General features: G+C 40.3%; 3 protein-coding genes across 4 annotated transcripts; 2 read left to right on the forward strand and 1 right to left on the reverse strand.

Annotated features, from left to right (window-relative positions):
• The first annotated feature begins 859 nt into the window (after positions 1–859).
• On the forward strand, positions 860–3641 carry LOC129094189 (cytochrome b-c1 complex subunit 6, mitochondrial). Its single transcript, XM_054602262.1, has 4 exons — positions 860–1007; positions 1194–1232; positions 2421–2582; positions 3099–3641. The coding sequence occupies exons 1-4, from the start codon at positions 963–965 to the stop codon at positions 3129–3131; spliced, it is 279 nt and encodes a 92-aa protein (XP_054458237.1). The 5' UTR covers positions 860–962; the 3' UTR covers positions 3132–3641.
• A 1009-nt stretch (positions 3642–4650) lies between these two features.
• Positions 4651–11441, forward strand: LOC129094186 (vitamin D3 hydroxylase-associated protein). 2 transcript variants are annotated; one of them, XM_054602259.1, is made up of 16 exons: positions 4651–4670; positions 4775–5030; positions 5737–5850; positions 6138–6278; positions 6832–6965; positions 7089–7295; positions 7405–7445; positions 7537–7661; positions 8461–8586; positions 8694–8791; positions 9087–9186; positions 9313–9356; positions 9457–9496; positions 9581–9689; positions 10092–10237; positions 10761–11441. In XM_054602259.1, the coding sequence occupies exons 2-16, from the start codon at positions 4809–4811 to the stop codon at positions 10881–10883; spliced, it is 1770 nt and encodes a 589-aa protein (XP_054458234.1). In that variant the 5' UTR covers positions 4651–4670; positions 4775–4808; the 3' UTR covers positions 10884–11441. The 2 variants fall into 2 exon arrangements, with proteins under 2 accessions (XP_054458234.1, XP_054458233.1); XM_054602258.1 differs by lacking the exon at positions 4651–4670 and having other exon boundaries at positions 4681–5030.
• A 7816-nt stretch (positions 11442–19257) lies between these two features.
• On the reverse strand, positions 19258–21023 carry LOC129095087 (diencephalon/mesencephalon homeobox protein 1-A-like). The gene is given in 5 exon segments (XM_054603462.1): positions 19258–19676; positions 19884–20051; positions 20054–20345; positions 20511–20689; positions 20870–21023. Coding segments are annotated over 5 exon segments (1212 nt in total).
• Positions 21024–22353: the final 1330 nt, after the last annotated feature.

The raw sequence follows: 22353 nt of genomic DNA on the forward strand, positions 1-22353 counted from the left end.
GGTTGAGCTGAGGGGTATTTAGTTGGTTGCAACCTGCCACAAACCACTAGATGCCACTAAAACTTACACACTGTTCCTTTTTACACTTTTTACATCTACATCGGCAGCTGTTGAGCTGGAGCTTACCCCAGGGAAGGCATCACACAAACTGTTTCCACAAAACTGGAAGCAAATATTATTGTATTATGTGGCATTACGATTTCCCTTAATTCTAACTAAGGGTACTAGATCAGACCATGGAAGAAAGACCAACGGTATAAGTACCAGTCAAAAGTTTGGACACACCTTCTCATTCAACTACTTTGAAGAATCTAAAATATAAAACATATTCTGGTTTGTTGAGCATTTGTTTGTTAACCACATAATTCCATATGTGTTCCTTCATAGTCCGGATGTCTTCAATATTAATCTACAATGTAGAAAAAAAATAAAATAAAGAAAAATCATTGAATGAGAAGGTGTGTCCAAACTTTTGACTGGTACTGTAAGTACAGTGGTGTACTACTTACCAATGATGTTTTGTATGGTAACTAATTGTACTGGTGTAGTACTACCTCTCAACACATGATGGTAGTATAGAGCTCTATCAATTTGGCCGAGGGGAAATGACACAACAAATTTCAAAATAAAACACATTTGTCGCTTCATTCATAAAACAATATATGTATTGTGAAAAAAACGCTACTTAGTGAGTGGCAGGATACATGTTCTGCTATTTGTTCTTTTTAACAAATGCTATTAGAAAACTTTATAGTTATACTGCAGCCTGTCGCAACTCCGCACATCTTAACTAAAAAAAAAAAAAAATAAAAGTTGTTGAGCGGGAGGTTTATTCTGAAAGTGCGATGACCAGAAATGACGTCACTAAGTTGGTCGCTATCCGCTCTGCTAGTGTGACCTGCCTGTCCTCCAACTATCCACATCTGACAGCCGGCCATCTAAGGACAAGAACAGCAATAATCATGGTTTTCGAGGAGAAGATGATCATGAACGGAGAGCCTGAGGATGTGAGTACCTCTGACAGATTAAACATAACTTTGCTAAGCCATTAATGTGTGGTTATTTAAGCTAGCAAGCTAACACAACACGGCTAACTGAGCTATAGCATCACTAGCCTGCGTTAGCATTAGCTGGTTCAGAGACTGCTGGAAGTGAATTCTTGCTTTGGTAATGTAACTTTGTGTCTGTTTCAGGAGGAAGAGGAGGAAGAAGAGGAGGAAGAAGACATGGTGGTATGTTCATTGAAGATCCACACATCAGAACAAAACTATGTTAAATGTTCCTCTGACAGCCTTTTCATTTAAATGTGATTTTTAATTGTCAAGCATGCAAATGAGAAATTGAATAAGCTACAAGACACATTAGTATTAATCTGACAAATATGAGAAACACAAAGGTATGTTATAAATATAAAAGTGGACACGTGACTAATAATAACCACACAAGAGGTCGTTTCAGGTCTTCCCCTTTGCCACCCTCCCTCTGCAAATATATCTATAAACACATGAGACTTTTTCTTTTCCATAATAAAAGAATAGTATAGAAAAAAAAAAATAGTCATAGTATAGTATGTCGAAAAAAAAAAAAGTCATAGTATAGTATGTTAAAAAAAGTCATAGTATAGTATGTTAAAAATAGTCATAGTATAGTATGTTAAAGAAAGTCATAGTATAGTATGTCAAAAATAGTCATAGTCGAAAAAAAGTCATAGTATAGTATGTTTAAAAAAAGTCATAGTATAGTATGTCAAAAATAGTCATAGTCGAAAAAAGTCATAGTATGTCGAAAAATAGTCATAGTATAGTATGTCAAAAAAAGTCATAGTATAGTATGTTTAAAAAAAGTCATAGTATAGTATGTTAAAAAAAGTCATAGTATAGTATGTTTAAAAAAAGTCATAGTATAGTATGTTAAAAATAGTCATAGTATGTCAAAAAAAGTCATAGTATAGTATGTCAAAAATAGTCATAGTTGAAAAAAAGTCATAGTATAGCATGATGGGGGGAAAAAGTAATTAGTATAGCATGTTGAAAAAAAGAATGTACCAGCAGGTCCCCCATTTTTCCTGGTTGATTCCAGACATCTGAATCACACCATTAATGTATTGAACTTCAAAGGAAAAGGAGGTTGGATGTCTCCTGTGGTGTTTTTTTTCTCTCTCTCTTGATAAAGGGAGTTATTCCCTTTTTTAAATCCCCTTCATTCATTAGGTAACACGTTTTTAATTAGATACAACTTCACAGCCATTTTGGGACCTGTCGGTTGTGGTGATGCTGCTAGGATGTTTTCATCATATTTAGTTTATCCTGGTTGATGCCAATGAGGCAAGTGAGTGCAGAGTTGAATCTACCGAATGTGTCTCCCCTTCTGAAGGACACTCGACAAGGTACGTGCTCTGAATGCTGCATTATTTGTTTCAGGATCCCCTTGAAACGATGCGACAGAAGTGTGAAGAGACGGAGCACTGCGTTCACACTCGGGAGCGCCTGGAGCATTGTGAGAGCCGAGTTGGCTCTCGGTCTTCGACAGCGGAGGATTGTACTGAGGAGCTCTTTGACTTCCTTCATGCCCGCGACCACTGCGTAAGTGTTGTCATATGCCAGTTGTATCAAGCAGAAAGATTAAGAATACACCAACAAAGGATTCATGGCTCATGTCTGGGCATTTATTATTCATTTTCAAATAAAATATAAGTAATAATATTCTTTTGTCAAGATAAGTTCAGTTGATAGATGTGGCTTGCAAATATCTCACAGTTGACTCCTGACATTCTAGGAAAACGTCACTAGGTGTAGTTGTTTCACAGTTACAGAATTTTCCACAGCTTTCCTTTAATAAGGTAAAATATGCTCCGCACCACCCCTCCAGTTTGACATAGATTTTTATTGTAAAGATGACTTTTCACTGATTTTGGGATAACCGTATCAAAGAAATAATACATGTTTTTTAAAAACATTTGCAAGTATGAGCTGCATGTTACAAGCAGCAACTTGGTGATATTAAAATGCGTTTGCTTTGCAACATGATTTTAGGCACTTAAGTTTACCTGCACTGTATTTAGTAACATGCATTAATGAACTTCCTCTTGTCGTCTGTAGGTGTCACACAAACTGTTCCATTCAGTCAAATGAAGTCCTCCCTGAAGGTTGCACAACTGGATCGATGACATTCTTCAAAGATAATTAGGAGAACATTGTTTTAAATACATCCATATGTGGATCTGCTGCATGTTGTAACTTTAAATGTATACATTACTGTATCTGCTTGTGTGAAGAAACCTAAGTATTTAACAAGGTAGCCTGAGTCAACATTTCATTAAAGTGGAAGGCTTGAAAACCTTACCTGGTGTCACAAGTTTATTTTATGACTCTATAACAATACAAATTGGTACAAACTCTTGTCATGCTGAACCACTATAAATGGATTCCTGTAGAGATAAAGTTTATGTAAAGTTGTGAGGACCTTTGGGTATGAATGACTCCTCACAAATTAAAGATGGTTTAAAGAAACAAACACTTAATCTGTAAATGTTGTGTATGCGATTATAACGCAAAGAGAAAAAAAATGACAGTTTTCATCTGGAGATGCTTCACTACAAGCGGGAACAAATGATGCAAGGATGTAACTTTAAAAAATAAACACAATTGATCCAAGAGTTGCTGTCTGTTGGCGAAGCAGGGCTAGTTGTCTACTTATTTACATCTGGTTAGACTTTGAAGCTTGACCTTAACATGAACTCCAGAAGCATCTAAAACGTTACTGTGTCATATAAAAATGTGAAATGAGTGACAAAATAAAGCATGGGGTTGTAAAACTACTCACCCCTACCTTCTTTAAAAAGGGATTTAAAAAAATAAGAGAAATCCTCCTGCATACAGTGCCAGTCAAAAGTTTGGACACACCTTCTCATTCAATGTTTTTTCTTTATTTATTTCTACATTGTAGATTAATATTGAAGACATCCAAACTATGAAGGAACACATATGGAATTATGTGGTAAACAAACAAATGCTCAACAAACCAGAATGTTTTATATTTTAGATTGTTCAAAGTAGTTGAATGAGAAGGTGTGTCCAAAACTTTAGACTGGTACTGTATGTAGAACTATAATATCATGTATAATTAAATTGTCTTTGTCTAAAAATGTGTATGCAATTCCCTTAGTATGTGACTGAAACTTATATCCAGTATTTGTTTTATAGAAAGATCATGCGGGTCCATCTAAATCTAATATTTATACAGTACCAGTCGAAAGTTTGGACACACCTTCTCAATCAATGGTTTTTCTTTCTTTATTTTTTTATTTTTTTCTACATTGTAGATTAATATTGAAGACATCCAAACTATGAAGGAACACATATGGAATTATGTGGTCAACAAACAAATGCTCAACACACCAGAATATGTTTTATATTTTAGATTCTTCAAAGTAGTTGAATGAGAAGGTGTGTCCTAACTTTAGACTGGTACTGTACACTGGACTGTCAGCTGAGAAGTTTGGAGCATTTTAAAAATAAAAATAATAAAATCTTTGTTTGACAGTTCAGATAAAATGGCTCACTGGCGCCCTCTACTGTGCAACTGATGAAAACCTGGACTAAAAAAAAGAAGTTAAATCCGGGTTCTTTCGATGGGCGGTAGTTTGTTTCAGCAAACTTCTGACGCCCAAGGTTAGCTCCATGTAGGACGTTTAACCAGCAAACCGCACCCATCTGTTGAGTTTAACCAGTACGACCAGTGATGCATGGTTTAACAACCAGTCTGTTTGATTTAGGGTTCATTGCTGTGCTTTGAGCGAGAACACAAACATGGAAACCGTGAAAGAGTTTCTGCGGGGAGTGGAGGTTGACAGCCGGGCTGCAGCGCTGCTGACGGGCGCTGCTGCTGCGTGCGGACTGGGAGCACTGGTGGTACTGGCGCAGAAGGTCTGCAGGCACCAGGAGGCGAAAGAAAAGATGCAAAAAGCCAGAAACCGCAGAGCCGACAGCCTGCAGAGGGCTGAGCAGGCCGTGCTCCAGTACAGGAAGTCGGTGAGAGTTGAGACATGATTTTATGTTTTTGGGAGAAAAGATATTAAACACTTTTAATCATTATGCTTCTGTTGTTGCATTGTTTATTCTCATCGCAGACATTTTATTTTTTTATTTTTTTTATCTGACATAGCAGATTGAGCTCAACAATAACATGTTGCTATTAATAGATGATGCTTTGCTCCATTTATATTCTCAAATGAGCAAGGTCAAAACTGCAAAAATTGCAAAAACTTCGAAGACAAGTCGAAATGTCTGCTGGGAAAAGAGTCAATTGTTCAACACCCCTGCTTCCACACAAGTATTTTTTTATTCTTGCCGGTCTGGTTAAAGTTTTTCTTTTATTACTTTATTGTCTTGACATTAAAGTAATAAAGTTCTCACTTTTGTCACTTTGTTCCTTTCATCCTGCCACATTTGTACATTTTTACTGAGTGTATAACTAAAGACATAAAAGAAATATGACAAAAACAACACAAAAGAAACAAAATTATTTTAAAATCTTCTTCTAAAACCTGTTTTTCTCTTAGTTTTTTTCCACATTTACCTTTGTTTCCTTGAGGATTTTATACCGTTTTGAGATTTGTCTATTGCTGCACATATGTGCAATAGCGTGTGCGTGTGTGTGTGTGTGTGTGTGTGTGTGTGTGTGTGTGTGTGTGTGTGTGTGTGTGTGTGTGTGTGTGTGTGTGTGTGTCCCCTCCAGCATCCAGGCACCAACTCCACTGTCATCCTGGAGATGTCTCTGTCTGAGTTGACAAAGAACCTGCAGGAAGGCTCGCTGAACCCTGAGGACGTGTTTTACTCTTACATGGAAAAGGTCCAAAACCCAAATTACACCTATACATTTTCACATACCATCGCAGAACAATCATGTGTATAAGAATTCTGTTTCTTTAACCGGTAAAGCCTCTAGAACAGTGTTACAATTTAAGGTTATCTTAAAAAAAAAGAATGAATCATTAACTCTACAAGTGACTTACGTCTCATTGTTCCAAAATAAATATTGATCCACTTGCTTGTACATTACTTATTTAATTTTCATGTAAAGCCAGTCTTTTGAAGAAAGGCATTCATACGAACCGGTTTCTGTTTCTTTTCCCACAGACTCTGGAGGTAAACAAAGATCTGAACTGCTGTACAGGGATCTTGTTGGAGAGCTTTGACCAGCTGAAAACTGTTGATTCCAACAAGGAAGGTCTCTTGTATGGAGTTCCAGTTAGCATCAAAGAAAACTACGCATACAAGGTATTTTGTAGTTGTTTATTGCTTGCATCTTAAGATAGATGGATATATATACATTTGTATTGACCCTAAAGGGTAAATTTGTTTTCATTATAGCATTTAGTGTGCCTCCAGAACGTAGAGATATATTTACATACAAAAACATACATACAATTCAATCAGGAGATACAAGTGAATGAGGAAAAGGGTTAATCCCCGAGCAGCAGCAAGATAAAAGAAATGATGAAGATGAAGAAACTGCGAAAAGTGAGCACTGATTGGGAGGTGGAGGGGGAGCATGAACGTACTACATTAAGGCATATTTTAAAAAGAGTCAGCAGCAAGATGATGGCTTACAATGAAGGTATTTCGCTGTGCTATTGAAAAGATGTGACCAGCTGATGAAAACAGCTGATAACGCGAGTGCATGGTGTGTTAGTGAGCAATGGGATTAATAATTGTTTTGACAGAGGACACAAAACTTTGACCTTCTGGGTTGACCGTATGAATGCCTTTCTATCAAAAGCAGGGTAACTTAACATTGCTCTCTTGGCCTGTGTTTCATTTTCAACACCAGAATCATGACTCTTCTTGCGGCATCATCCTAAATCTGGACCAGCCTGTCCAGGAGGACAGCGTGATAGTGGAAGTTCTGAAGAGACAAGGAGCTATTCCCTTTGTGAAAACCAACTTGCCCCAAGCTCTGTTAAAGTAAATCATTCAATCAATCAACAAGCTATCCCCAACATAAGCTGGAACACAATGTTTGCATGTGCAAAGTCCGTGATGAACTTATCTGTGTTTTATTTTCTTTTATAATTATTAATTTCTTAGTTACGACTGTGGTAACCCCATCTATGGGCAGACCGTGAACCCCCATAACCTCCAGAAGACCCCCGGAGGTTCATCCGGTGGGGAGGGGGCTCTCATCGGGGGAGGAGGCTCCGTGCTTGGTTTTGGCAGTGATATTGCGGGAAGCATCCGTATTCCTGCCTCGTTTTGTGGGATCTGTGGCTTAAAGCCAACATCAGGTCGGCTAAGGTGAGCGTCACTTCGTTAGTCAGTAATTTGGATCGATGCAGAGTCATGAAATTGTGTGCTACATTTTTGTATTGCTTTGTTTTTGATGTATTTCTTTTTGTCTTGTTAGTGCACAGGGTTTGAGATCCATTTACCGAGGGCAGAAATCAGGTAAGTTACAGGTGTATCATCATTGTCTACTCACTACATGTGGTGTCTGAAAAACGTGGATACCTTTTTCTTTTGTTTCTCATGAAATTAGTGCTGTCATCTCCTGGACCCATGGCGAGAGATGTGGACAGTCTGGCTCTGGGTATGCAGGCTCTGCTCTGTGACCACATGTTTTCTCTGGACCCCACTGTTCCACCACTTCCTTTTAATATGCAGGTGTGTCCACTACAAACAAAACTAAATGTTTGAAGGGAGATTATTCACCAGACTGTTTCTTGGAGTCTCCTTGGCCAAGAAAAAGTCTGGCACATTTCCCTCTGTAAAAAGGCCAATTGTGTTTTTTATATATTTATATATCAAAGGTTATATAACGGGTTTATTATTACTTTTAAGAGGTGGTGAAAGGTGAATTTTGTTACCAATTTACAGAGCCAATCTCCTGGCTTCAGCTACTATACATACAGTATTTTCCATTTGCACACACTTGAGAGATATAAATTCTTGCATCTAGCTCTCTGTGAGAAAAATGCAGTTTTCTTTCTGAGATGTTTGTGTGGTTCAGAATATTGTCTCATCTTGCAAAGAGTGAGGAAAGGAAAACTGAAATTTCCCTTGAGGTTTGCTGCCTGTTGTTTGCTAAATGATCACTCTAGGGGGAATGTGCTCTGCTGTGACAATTATGTGTTGGATTCATCCATACAATGTGCAGGGGCAACATAAAGGCACATTATTATCCATGTTTGTTATGATTTTCATCATGATTAAAAAAAAAAAATAATTTGACAGCGAACAAAGCACTGAATTTGTAGACGCACTGACCAGAACAAGGAGAGTTTAAAAGGACCATGAGCAGATAAAGCTCAGGCTGGGCCTTAATTAACATAAATAAAGGGGACTAAGCTAAAGCCTTAAGATAAACAAAAAAGCTTCCTTCCAAGTTATGTACCGAAAATGAACTACTTATGTGTGTTTACACCCCTACTGATCTAACCATATGAAAATGTCTCATCCTCAGGTTTACCAGAGCTCCAAACCTCTCAGGATCGGTTACATGGAAAGCGACGGCTACTCACAACCGTCCCCAAGCATGGCCCGAGGCATCAGAGAGGTCAAAGCTCTGTTAGAGCAAGCAGGGCACACTGTAAGACAACACACACTATATGATCTACAGCCACATAAAATATGAGATATGAGCTGTATGTTTTTGATACAGTTACATTTTTCCCTCTCTGTCATGTGTGCCTGTAGTTGGTGCCCTACAGTCCTCTGAAGATCAGTTACGTCATCGATGAACTTTTTCTAAAGGGTGTCATGGCAGACGGATCTACCAGCCTGATTGAAAAACTGTGAGTTGAAGTTCCTTTTAAGATCCCAGTAATTAAATCAGTGTAGTCATTGTTAATGATCTAATTCCTTTGATAATTGTGTGCAGTTTAAGTTTTTTTTTTTAGAGCTCAAGTGCAAAACATATGAAACTTTGCACACGCAAGTGTTGAGAATTGTATTCTGATACCAGCGCATCAATCATCACATAGTTTATTAAATGTATAAAAAAATGTCTAATATTTCATCTCCAGCACCACGTAATTTGAACAGATAGTTCTGGTGTGTGCCAATGATCCCTGATTGTTTATATTTTAGGGAGGGGAGCCCTCTGGACCCTTGTCTTGGACCACAGGTTGCACCTTGCTATCTTCCCAAGTGGTTGAAGAAAACCCTCTCCTTCCTCCTCAAGCCTCTGGTGAGTTCCCTCCTTCTGTCACAGACATGCAGAAATACAGTCTAAAGAAAATATAATTCTTCCTCAATGAGTACGATATTGGTTCGAATAGGAATAATGTTTTAATGTCTTGCTTGTCTTTGGCAGTCTCCTCGGGGCTCTGCAATGTTAAGTTCGATTTGTGGAGTCAGGTGAGAAAGCAATTCTGACGTTTGCACTTCAGGTATTGTCGCTTACACATTGCATGCAACGCACAAACATACTGATTCTTCTCTGCCTTGTTTTTTTTAGCTCTGTTCAAAATCTGTGGAAGCAGCATGCTGCTGTCGAGGTACTGTTAGTCGTCAGCTCATGATCCTTACGCATAAATGGATGCATGTGTTGGGGACATTGACTAATCTTGTGTTTTCATAAGGACTACATTCGGGAAACAATAGCAGAGTGGAGAAGATGCAACATAGACGTGCTGCTCTGCCCTGTGATCGGACCAGCCTACAACTTATTCTACTGCGGCAGGCTTACCTGTGTGTGTGTGTGTGTGTGTGTGTGTGTGTGTGTGTGTGTGTGTGTGTGTGTGTGTGTGTGTGTGTGTGTGTGTGTGTGTGTGTGTGTGTGTGTGTGTGTGTGTGTGTGTGTGTGTGTGTGTGTGTGTGTGTGTGTGTGTGTGTGTGATACCTGAAAAGGGATTGTGAATGATAAGAGACAAGTTTTCTATATATATATTTTTAGTACTGGTTAGAGATGTTGTGTCTTTGCTGATAGTTTCTGTAAATCATGGATGGCTGTAATCACCATAAAAACTGAACTCTTGTAGCCAAAGAGCTAGGTAGCTATCTACCTGAGTCGTACTCATGATTACTGTACAGAACAGTATCAAACCTAATGTAACACAGTGACTGACCTGTTGCTGTTCTCTGTCTTTCCAGCTGTTATCCCTTACACTGGACTCTACAATCTCCTCAACTTTCCTGCCGGCGTGGTTACTGTTTCCACGGTGACGGCAGAGGATGAGGAGGAACTCAGGCACTTTAAGGGCATTCAAAAGGACTACTGGGACAAGCTGTTCAAACAGGTACGAAACGCATGTCAGTGTGAGATCACTGATATAAAAATGATAAAATACGGTAGTTTTTATGATACAGCCCTAAAAAATACTCTCAAAGTGAAACTTTCATATTTATTTTTCTGGAAGCTGGAATTTTTTAGACAGATGATCACAACAACTTGTGATTTAAATTGACTATTGTAGTTCTTTGAAGTAGAGTAGATCTCACGACTCACATTTTTTGGGGGGGCAATTGTAAACTGTAATTTTTTTTTGGGTGTAGTTAATTAATACCAATAAACAACTTTAGATATTCTAATATTTAATATGAAAATATATCAGTAGATTGCTGCCATTTGTATCTCCAAGCAGCCTACAGCCATGGGGATAATGCCGCCCTTCTGGCACCGCCCCTAAACTTCAGTCTCAGGCTGTTCAGGTGTCTCCATTATAACTGTAGTTCCACAGCTGGTCAGCAGATGGAGGCAGAAGACTGTGGTGCTTGTGGTTGCTGACTGTTGACTGACTGGATATTGTATTGGTGTTTTAGGCTGTCACCGGAGGCGAGGGTCTGCCCGTGGCGGTGCAGTGTGTCGCCCTGCCGTGGCAGGATGAGCTCTGCCTGCGCTTCATGAAGGAGGTGGAACAACTGGTCAAACAGAGCAGGGAGTAAAAGCCTGGAGGCCACAGGTGGAGCTGCTAACTTCAGGGGCTTAAGGATGAATAAGCTTTGAATATGAAAACACAAACAACTAGCCAGTCTCGAGAAAAATAATAATAATACAATACTCAAATCTTTTATTTTTCATTTTATATAGGCCATAACAAAGTGTGAAACGTTTAAAGGTAATATTCATGTTCACTGATGAGGTTCACTCTTTCTTTGTTTTATAATTTCATTGACAAAGAACAATTAACATGTTGTTTCATTTGTATGGTACATATTACATGAACTTGAATCATGTTGTTTTGAAATGAAGAGTCTAACTGCCATGATAAGCTTACTTACTTACTTACTTACTTACTTACTTACTTACTTTATGCTTTAAAGAAATTGAATTCACATCACCATTAGGCAAAGAGGCACAGCAAGCACGTGTGGAAAATAATGTTTAAAATTATGATTTATAATGAATACAGAAAGTAATGGTGTCTCCTAAATCATGATTGTCTATTTACAAGCACTGACATCTTTCTGTGACATGATGAAATAAAGTTACTGATGTTTACCCAGAGAAACCGCTGCTGTTATTTCTTTCAACAATAGGAATGTGGACATTTGTTTTAAGGAGTTGGTACAAGTCACCAAGTCGTGATCTTGCTTCATCAGGATGCCTTTTATGATGTACAGTTTTTGAGTTGACCTTTACAGTTAACACGTTTTCGTTGCTGAATATTTAACCAACTGACTTTTATGAAGTGTGTTGCACCTTCAAGGCATCCAGCAGCATCTCTTTCTCTACCTTCTTTATCTTCGTCCTCCACCTCTCCCTCTCCATCACTGTGCCAGAGATGAGTGCAGATCATTTTCATTCCTATTGTGAGCGATTGTTGCACTGTTGCCTTAACAGGAAACAGAAAAGAGATAAAGGAGACTAATGACACATGGCGCCTCCATCTACAAGGCCAGCGCACCGTGTCGTCATATTGTGATTACCCCGTGCTATTGTAAATATGTGTTTCTGTTGGGTTTACATAAATTTACATATGTTTTAAAACTCTCCTGGGATGGGAAACCATTAGGGACAATGTTAGTGTTTTCCATTACAATCGCCCACGTTTGCACCGCCGTCTCATTGAATGGGAATGGCCGTGTGTGCGTGCGGTAGAGGAAGGAGGGCACATTAGGCGAGGAGGGGAGCTGGAATTGAGAGGTTGTTCTTAGCATTATCTGTGGCACATAGAGAGGGAGAGAGTGTGGCTCTCGCTGTGCCACTCAGTCAGGGAGCATTAAGCTTTAAGAGGCAGTGAAGAGACTCAGGTCTTCAGAAGGAACTTGACATTGTTCATAAATCCCTCAGGAGCTGAGACAGAAGTAACGACGAATACACACACACACACACACACACACACACACACACACACACACATATGCACAAAGTCAGTCTTTAAATTGCCCCATTAAATACATTTACCAATTACTACTTTGGCAGATGTGTGTATTATGTTAAATATTAGAATCAATTTAAACATTATTAATATACTGCAGCACTTACAAAACATCACAGATGATCAAAGCACAAGTGATAAAGTGCGAAACTGACTCAACTGATTTCTTTTCACTTATTCCTTATATATTATTTTAGATACACAATACTTGCATAAAACCCTTTTACGTGACTTTAAACGTGTAATATGTGATGATTAAAATGTTAGATTCTTAATTTTGCTGTACGGTTTCAGCAACACACATTTACAATTTAATAAATGTTGATTAATGTAAACTCCGCCTGATAGATAAAAAAAAAAAAAACTGTCTATAAGACATTTTGACTTGTTTAAGTAGAACAAATGTTAAAAATGAATAATGGCCGGATTCTATTTAGCTGCTTCAGTTTCAGGGTTTTCATATCGTGCATGCTGGTTCATTGTCACACTGTCACGACATACCGGGACACTTAAATAGAACACAGCCATCGTTAATGCTTTTATTAATGCCTGTGTGTTCCCTGTTATGTCAAATCAAAATGTTTCCTATGAAGAAAAAGCCAATTTAACAAACAACAGAAGACATTCAGGACAAGAGGACAGTTAGCTACGTCTACATAGTGATAAGGGCTCGTTCATTGGTGATAAGGGAGAAAGAGAACGTGTTACATTTGTACATAATTGTATTAGCCTACTGTATGTTTGGGCGTGTGTGCATGTACAACTGTAACATAGTTGATCAAAAATGATGACTTGATATTTGATGGAACTTCTGCTCCAGGTCTTATTGTTTAAAATCCATTGCGGCTATGCTATCGGGACGTTCAGCAAGTTGCGACATTTAATCTACAGACTAAAGCCCTCCGTAGTTGTTATAGTCACATGAAATTCATCATTATCATGACAGTGCTTAAGTGAACTAAGTGTTTTAAGTTCCATTGGCAATTTCAAAACTAAATCAATTGTCTCTTTGTAATGCGAAATGTTAATCCCACTTCTAGTCCACACTTAATTATTCAAACTTCTGCTACGTTGAGCTACAGGTCAATATGATTGACTCCATATGGCTCCTACTGAAAACAGCCTCGCTGCATCATTTAAGGAAACTTGTTTTTACCATTGACTGATGTTTTGTGATAAGATGTTTTATTAGTATAATCAATATCTGTAAGAAAACTTTGTAAATGTTATGATGTAGTCTTGATGCTGAATATTTGATTTAACCTCAGAAAGTTTATACAGTATAATAAAAGAGTTTGGGAAGTTAGATGTAAAGGGCATCTGGCCAAAGCTCAGCCTGTTGTAATGATACCACAGAACCAGGCCAAGGTGCTCTTCTCATGTAACGTCTCATTGATAAGAGCTGCAAACACCTCATTTACAGGAACCTTAGGCTATAAGATCAGGTACTTTAAAAGCCATCCAAACACATTCAGACCCTGCCTGTGTGCCAGCAAATAAAACACCTTGATATCGCCCCAACTAAACTAGGATGATTCTGTCTTAATGTCCCATTTCAGGGACCAAGGAGTCCATAGTCTTTATGGCTCCACAGAATTGCAGGTAGTAATGTTTGACGCAGCAGGGCTCCTGCCTTTCAGATGATCAAAGTGACAAGTTCATCCTGCAACCGGAGCCACTTACAGGAGACATCAGAAGCAGCAAGATTGGCAGCTTTTAGGTCTTTGGTCCATTTCAGCAGCCATTACTACCAGCAGAGGCGACGTGCTGCGGAGGACTAGTGGGAGGAGGGGGAAGGCAGATTAACAGACAGCTGATACAGGTGTATAGGCGGTATCAAACAGCAGCTCTGTCAATACAGCAGGCTCCAAATTTCTTCAGAAGGGGCTGGGATCCCTGAAGTATGCCCGCCGATTTCACTATGACAGGATTAACTTGGAGCTCCGCATGATTTTCGCAGATTCTGTGACTCAACAATTCAGTGATCCACGTTCTATCGGCTTTAAAGGCCCCTATCCCAAGTTTCAAAAGCTTACCCTTCGGACAAGGGACACTCTTTTTCTCCCATGCGGTTCCGCTTCCTCCTTTTTTTTTGCTGCATTCAGTTGTTCATCAACCCCCGCGTCCTCGCCAGCTCTCCCATCCTCCCTTCTCTGCACATCTGCTAGGTTTGAGTTTTCCTTTCTTCCCTCCAGCGCCTTGCTTGGCCCAAGGCCCTTATAGCCAAATTGGTTTACATTGGGGAGATAAATGCTCTGCAAATGCGCTTAAACACGTACAGTAAAAAATGCAGACAGTGCGTGTCAGGATTATCACCCAAGTCAGGGGGAGAAAGGAGAACGTCTCTGTAGCACAAAGCTGGGGAGCCAGAGTGAAGCCTGCAGATATAGTCCGTCTCATCCACTTCTCAGGAGAAAGAGAGGAGGATTTAGCATTTGCATGCTAGTCTGTAATTCCTGGCATTATATAACTTGTCGCCAACAATCAAACTCCTGTGGTATTGTGAAAGTATTGTTTCACATGGGTGAGCAAAGTGTGGAGTTACACTCTTGGGGGAAGGGGTTTTGGTGGCAGCATGGAGACAGCTGGTCCAAGATGCAAGGCAGAGACCACCCTATGAGCCCACTGAAGAACTGTTTTGCATCACAACCTCAGGTCCAAATATAGAAGGTGCACCCCAAAATCCTCTCAAAATCCTCCAACCAAGAGCATAAATGGCTCACCTGAACACAGCGAGTGATATGTTTAAAGAGGCTGATCCAGCAGTGATACAGCCACGACAGCAAAGTAAAGAAAATACAAATTATTGCTGACAATGGTCTGCTATGCTCTGAAATTCATAAATTCACATGTTGAATATTGTGAGATACGATATTTCATATGTAAAATGTCTGAAAACCATATGTGATTTTATGTAAATGAGTCACATTTGAAATGTAGTTTCACAACGTCTCTAAATATCTAAAAATCATACTAAATCAGACATTATGTGAATGTATCACTTATTCGAATAAATTCAAAAACCTAATGCACCATTATGAAATTTGGACATGACATTTTTTTTCACATTTGTTAAAAATGAGAAATGCATTTTACCTATGATAAATAAAAAATGTAAATTTTTGTTAGATAGATGAGATCAATGTTTTTGTTTTTAGTTTGTAGAAACTATATATACTTTGATTTTTAAAAATACTTCAGTGATTTCCTGAAGCCACTTGGCACTGCAGTTTTTTGCAAATATTACTCAAACAGGAAACTGGATGGTGTGTGTGGGATTGACTCAAAATTAAACGACCATGTTCTTTGGAAAATGTTTTTAATAGTTTTTGAACAACAGAAGAATTAGCTATAACAGGCTTTGGCTACACAGACAGTACTTGTTAACAAGATCAATTTTTTCTTTTTTTGTCTTTTAATGGGATTTGTTGATGATAAAAGAACATCACAAGAATAATCCTTCAATGAAATAAGATAAACTAAATCACAACAGAGAGCCACCGACATGTCCTCAAATGAGCCTACAAGGATATTTGACACTCCTACTAAGTAATGTTCTATGTACTGTCATTATGTGAAAGAGGTCTCACTTGGTGAAGACAGGTAGAGCTCATACAGACAAACTGGCTCCCGAAGATTCAGGAAACAGCATTCTCCCTTTTCCTCCCCACCTGCTGCTGCTGCTGTCACACCAAGCTGCTGTCCCTGTCCGCCTGCATCAGTGTAAAAACCCCTCCACATGCACTGCCATGGGGATTTAGGTGCAAAACTTCCAAAAAGGCCCCCCCTAAAAAAAAAAAAATAGTCCCTTTTTTTCTCATCCCCACGACCTGCCCCTCCCTCCAAATCAACGCCGCCCCCCCCTCAGACCTCCCAACACAAAGCCCTCAGAGCAAACCCAGCAGCACAGAAATCATAGCACACCATTCAATCATTGTTTTTTCCCCTCTCTCACCCCTTTTATGGTCCCACTAAAGGTTTTAGCCGGGCAGAGAAGGAGGGCTGTCACTGAGGAAACCTTAGCCCATTGATGAAGTGACAGGAGCTGCCAGAATATGATCCTAATCCTGTTTCCAGCATTCTTTTAGCCCGCTGGCATCGCAATTCCTCCGCACATTCTCTGAGCTGTCAACTAGGAAAATCCCTCTAATAGCGCATTGCCCAGATACACATCAAAGAGCTCCTGGAAACCTTCAGCGGCTTAGCTGCCATAGACACATTCACACACGCTCTCACACACACACACACACACACACACACACTCACACAAAACACAGCATTCCCATTTACTAACACCAATATGATCTTTAGGAGCACACAAAAACAAGAGGTTCATGACAAATTGACCACATATTTAAAGAGTATGCTTTAAAAAAAAAAAAAAAAAAAGCCGAACGGTGTCTTTGCGGCCCTGAAATTATTTGTATGCACTGTAACCTGCACCCATCCTAAACCACCCACCCCTCTCGCCTCCTTTTCTCCTGTAAGACAGTGATATAATCTTTACGGTCATGGAGCGAGAAAGCGGGAAAAGACCAGGGGGAAAAAAACAGGTGTCTGAACTTTGCTGACTCCAGGAACCCTTTCAGTCCCATTTTATCTCATTCTATTCTTACTTAATCCATCGATATCCCGACCAAAGGTAATCTTCTTATGGCAAAGCATTCTGTTTCGGTGCAGCCAAACCTCGGCTGACAGGGTGGGGGAAGAGGGGCGATGCAGAGAGAGAGAGAGAGAGAGAGAGAGAGTGAAGGGTAGGTGGGTGGGTGGGTGGGTGGTGGATTGGAGACTCTTTAGAGCCTGACACTGTGCTTCAGTCATTTCATTTAGGATTAGTTATTCTAGCACCGAGTGAACAAGTGGCAGGTTCTCCCCTATGTGGTGTGTAAACCTCAGCGTCGAGCATGGTAGACCTCCTGTGTCTAAATTATTTACGGTTCATCAAGGTGTCTTTAAGTGGAACATGTTAACCAAACTTAATTTTTTTTTTTTTACTATAAAGGATTGAAGGTAATGTGTGTGAAAAATCAAAACTGTATTAAGATTTAGTTTCCTGTCAGTCCCACTCAGCGCTGTCACAGCCATCCACAGAGAAACGCTGGATTCGGCACCTAAACTAATCCCTCTCTTGTTACAAACTTCCTCTCGCTGGAGAAACTTTTAGGAAAGGTTTTGCAGTGTTTTTTTAAGACCTTTATGATAGGTTTATGACCTAGATGATCTTGCCTGGTGTTCTTCTGATGCACCTTTTAGCTGACAAAGTTCCTAAGATTGAGAAATACACCAAAAACTTCTGTTTATACCAAACTTCTATTGAGATATTATTATATTATTTTATGACATTCATACATTGTCTTTATTTTCTCAATTCAACTTAAATTTCATTAAAAAAAATTTTTCTTTTTTTTTTACATTTTTTAATGACAGCTGTTTTCTCTTCCTCTTTGTGTTAATTTCTTTAGCCATTGTTTTAGAATAAAGCTCCCTCTTTGCTTTGGACATTTTTTAAATAAAGCAATGTGAGTCAGTATAAGCAAATATTTTCATCTTATATTTCCAACCGATGAAACTGAGAACATGAGTCATTCTTATGTGTGATTTATTCCCTTGCATTAAACAGATAAATTACTCACATTTTAAACAATTGAGAAATACATGTCTTAAATCTACAGTGATATAATACATAGAACGGGGCCTGTGCATCTTTCTGCTGAAGCAAGTGGCCCAGAAAAAGTGGTTGAGTAGTCTGGGACCCGAGTTAACAAAAATATACGTCGGCTGGGTTCATATTTATTTGTCGCTGTGCCTCCTCTGCAGATCGTCCCTTATTTTATTTCTGCTGTAGGTCCTTTGCTTAAAGCCACGATTGAAAAAAAACACCAAACACTTCCTCAAATCCTTCACACAAATGAAGACATGGAGTTACTCTTTAGCCAGGCTGATGGAGGAGAACACTGAAGGATATTTACAACGCTCAATGGATTCGGCTGAGTGCTGTAACTTTAAATAAGGAGAGTCATGTGTCATCTACAAAGAAATACAGTTGGTGAGGGATTATATTGAATGATTTGAGCTTTACTTCTGATATCAGATCAGATGCGACTTCATTCTGTGTTTTGCGGCTGTAGGCCATGCTTCAGAGGGGTGCACGCATGCATAGTTCACATTCAGGGGTTGAATTATAGAACATTTTAATATCTTATATGTGTCCTGGAATCAGTTCGTAGTTCAAAACGTTCTTCCCTGACTTTACAGAGGAGGCTGAAATCATAGTGAGCAGTCAGCATTAGTGGAGTTGGCTTGTGTTGGTGAACAGGAGGAGTCAAATACAAGCAGAGATCCACAGGCAAAAAGTACTGTTCAGTCAAAACTGCAGTCCAGTTTCTTTTTTTATATAAGTTCATTGAGTCCAGAGCTGTTTTTCATGTCCTGTTGTGCTCTCAGCTGTGAGCCGCATGCCCACATGGTGACGATGAGGTGAAGGGGAATGATGCGTCGACAATCTGGGCTCCAAACTGAGGGAGGGAGCCTTAAATGCCTGCTCTTAAATATGTCTTTAAACTGTTTGTCACACTTCTCTGGTTTTGAATTTGGGTTTATTGGAAATTATTTGAATCTAGAAAGCTGCAAGCAAAACATCAGCATTTCAGTTGTTCAGTAAAATAACATGATGCAAGCACAAATTTGAAATGTGGGAAGATTTGAACAGACGACTTGAGAATTATTGTTATTATAGCCAATTGGGTAGCAGCCAGTAGCTTTAAATTTAAATCTTAGATTTTTTGGCGATATCTCTGTGTTTTGGACGGATACTGCTGATGAGTGATAAGGGGTCAATAGGAAAGTGAGGCCCAGAGTCATCTCCAATGGACAAGGCCCATAATTCATAGGTACGGCCCTGACTAGAGGGCGAACACTTAGACTGAGCAGACCGAACTTCAGTTGGGGAGCGTGTCCAATCCCAGCGAGGCTGCGTGCTGCTTGGCCCTCAGACGGAGGTTCTCTATGCTGGTGGTCTTGCTGTTGAGGCTTCCGGGGAGGCCGCCTGGAGCCGCCTGCAGCAGCGGGCTGTTCCACACCTGCTGGGCCTGCGACAGGGTCTGGTAGTAGGACTGGCAGGGCAGCGAGCTCAGCGGGGACGGCATGTTGACGTTCATGCCCAGGTAGGGCAGAGAGGACGGCGGGCTCATTTCAAAGGACGGGTAGTGCACCATGTTGTTGGTGGCCGCCATGTGCTGGCGAAACTGCTCCTGCAGCCGGAAGAGGCTGAGAGGAGACGACGCGTAGGAGTTGCTCTGCGTCAAACCGCCGGTCACGCTGCTGGAGGACGGCATGGTGGGGGAGCTCAGGGGGGAGTCTGAGAGACGGGAAGGGAGGAGGACTTTAATATGTTTCAACGCACACTGACATGTATTGTGTAAATTTGTGTGTTCATCCTGTTTTCAAATGAATTGTGTGCTTTTCAAACCAATTCATTAAAAATATCTTGTACATGAATGTGATTGGATTCATTAATATGACATATAATCGGAATATAAAAGAAAACAGGCAGCGATATTCTTACCTGATGTGGGGCTCAGCTGTTTGCAGGATGGGGAGCTGCTCCCAGGCTGCGCTCCCCCCTCCCCATGCGTCTCCTCCCTGCTCTTCACCCCGGTCTCCCCTCTCATCTCGTCCTCCTCTCTGTCAGCATTATCCTCCGCTGCTGACTCGCTGTCCGAAGGCTCGGGGAGGTGACGTTGACTTCCACGCTCATCTCTCCGGGCTGGGGCCGCGTGGCCGCCTGCCTCTCTGTCTCTGAGTGACAGGATGAGGAGGAGGAAGGAGGGGGAGGAGTGCGGGCCTCGGGAACTTGGGTGGTGGTGGTGGTGGTGGTGTTGGTGTTGGTTGTGGTGTTGAGGTCAGTCTTGGAGTCCTCTGTAGAGCCCTCCGCAGCTCCGGACGCCTCCTTCTGTTTCTGGAGCTGCTCCTTCTGCAGGCTGCGCTGCTTCTTGCGAAACTTGGCCCGACGGTTCTTGAACCAGACCTGGAAGATGGATGCACAGACAGATCAGGGCTTGATTCAAAGACTATATAAGTAACATAACGTGGACAACTTCAGCCACAGCAAATTACTGCAGTTTGTTCACAGCTGAGCATCTCAAAGAGCAACAGGCAAGCAGTACACAGGAGGATGGATGCTTTTTTTTACCTGAACGCGGGCCTCGGGCAGGTTGGTGCACATGGCCAGACGCTCTCGCATCACCACATCGGGGTAGTGGGTCTTCTGGAAAGTTTTCTCCAGGGCCTCCAGCTGCTGGGCGGTGAAGGCCGTCCGACTGCGCCGCTGCTTTCGGTGCTGAGAGCCATACCGGGCCTCAAGGATAATGTCTTGAAATGTGCAGCCGTTGAGAAATAAGAAACAGGACCAGTTTAATTGAGGTACAGGTCAAAGGTCATCTAATCACCCCAGGGAGCGACACACATTAAAGTTGTGTTCATGCAAAACAGATGGGGATCTTGAATGGCATTGGGTGAAATTGAACAACAAAATGAGCAACGGATTCTTACCAGCTAGTCTCTCTGCAAGAGTGAGGGCGTGCACTGAGGGCCGGTAGTCAGGGGCGTGCTGGGCCTGTTGCGCCGCCTGCTGGTGTAGGTTGTACATGGCGCTCAGTGAATTCATGGCGTGGAGAGAGTAGCCGTTCACCCCGTAGTGCTGCATGGCTGGCGAGCTGTCTGCAGAGAGAAAGGACTGCTGTGAGTGCCAGGCCTCTTTAAACAAACCAGTCTGTTCTCTGGTTGAAGAGCTATTTAGAAGCACTACATCCAGTAGTCACGTTGTTTTGTATGCTGACTAATTGATATGGCAACAGGTGAAATACAAGCATTAAAGTCTGTGCCCCTGAGGAAAAAAAAAGTCCTTTATTGTATTAAAGATAACTAAGCAGATAACTACGGGTGACTTCCACTGGTTTCAAAGAGATGAAGAATTTAGCTGAGAGCATTAATGTTAGATCCAGTTAGATTATATTTAAGAAAAAGAAAAAGGAACATTGAAGGAAACAATGTTTTTTTTGCCCAAGGTTGGTTTGTCCACTTAAGCTGCATTTAAAGCCTTCAGGAAAAATAAATGATCTTGGTTTAAAATGTTTTACATACAGTAACAGTTACCATTTGATCAAAGAAAAAAGTATGTGTTTTATGAATCCACAGCGCAAAAGATTTAGTTTAAAGAGAGTCGACAGAGGTGTGCAGAATATGAAGAGAGTCAGTTCCATTCAGCAATTAAAAATACAATATATATTAAACACTTTTCATTATTCATTATTCACTATTCATTATTCACTATTCATTCAAATAAAATGTAAAAAGTACATAACATTTGTAGCGTGTCTACTTTTTGCATTATTTTGCTTTATAATATGGTTCTTTGTTGTTGTTTTTGTTGTTATTATTGTTTCAACATGCTCATTTTAGGAAACATTAAATCCGTGCTAATAATAGTTCATAGTGGTCCATAGTCGTGATGAGTAAATGTACAAAAATAAAGTTCTCCACTGTATCATATAATAATAATCGTAATAATAATAGTTATAATAATAATAATTATGAAAACCATTATAATAATAATAATAATAATATCTAAATTATTATTTAGGAGGCTAAAATATTTGACTGACATTTTCTCCGTCCACACAAAACAACATCAGGCCAATGAAAATAAACGTGTCTTATTTCACCATCTACAACCAAACTAAATGTGCAGCGTGAAGCATTTTAATTGAAATGACATGAAGAGGTCGTTAATGGTCCGCAGATTGGACTGAATTAGAGACAACATATTTACTTTGCTACTCAGAGTTTGACTCCAGCGGAGGGGCCGTTTATTTCGGTCTGTGGCTGGTCCCAGGTCAGTCTGGACGCCCGGAGGCTGACGGAGATGCGTGACTGTGCTCCTGTCTACTGTGAGAGCAAATAGGTCTCCACCATACAAAGCTATTCATTTATCATCAAGCCTGACACGTGAAAGATGGGTCAGTGTGTGTGTGTGT

The sequence above is a fragment of the Anoplopoma fimbria genome, chromosome 8 (genome assembly GCF_027596085.1).
Source record: "Anoplopoma fimbria isolate UVic2021 breed Golden Eagle Sablefish chromosome 8, Afim_UVic_2022, whole genome shotgun sequence".
NCBI classification, from domain to species: Eukaryota; Metazoa; Chordata; class Actinopteri; order Perciformes; family Anoplopomatidae; genus Anoplopoma; species Anoplopoma fimbria.

Bases quoted from the DNA above. Each gene is read 5' to 3' on its own strand.
- LOC129094189 (XM_054602262.1), top strand. From the start codon at position 963: ATGGTTTTCGAGGAGAAGATGATCATGAACGGAGAGCCTGAGGAT. The intron at 1,008-1,193 runs GTGAGTACCTCT...TGTCTGTTTCAG, and splicing joins TGAACGGAGAGCCTGAGGAT to GAGGAAGAGGAGGAAGAAGA. The intron at 1,233-2,420 runs GTATGTTCATTG...TATTTGTTTCAG, and splicing joins AGGAGGAAGAAGACATGGTG to GATCCCCTTGAAACGATGCG.
- LOC129094186 (XM_054602259.1), top strand. From the start codon at position 4,809: ATGGAAACCGTGAAAGAGTTTCTGCGGGGAGTGGAGGTTGACAGCCGG. The intron at 8,792-9,086 runs GTGAGTTGAAGT...TTTATATTTTAG, and splicing joins ACCAGCCTGATTGAAAAACT to GGAGGGGAGCCCTCTGGACC. The intron at 9,187-9,312 runs GTGAGTTCCCTC...TGTCTTTGGCAG, and splicing joins CCTTCCTCCTCAAGCCTCTG to TCTCCTCGGGGCTCTGCAAT.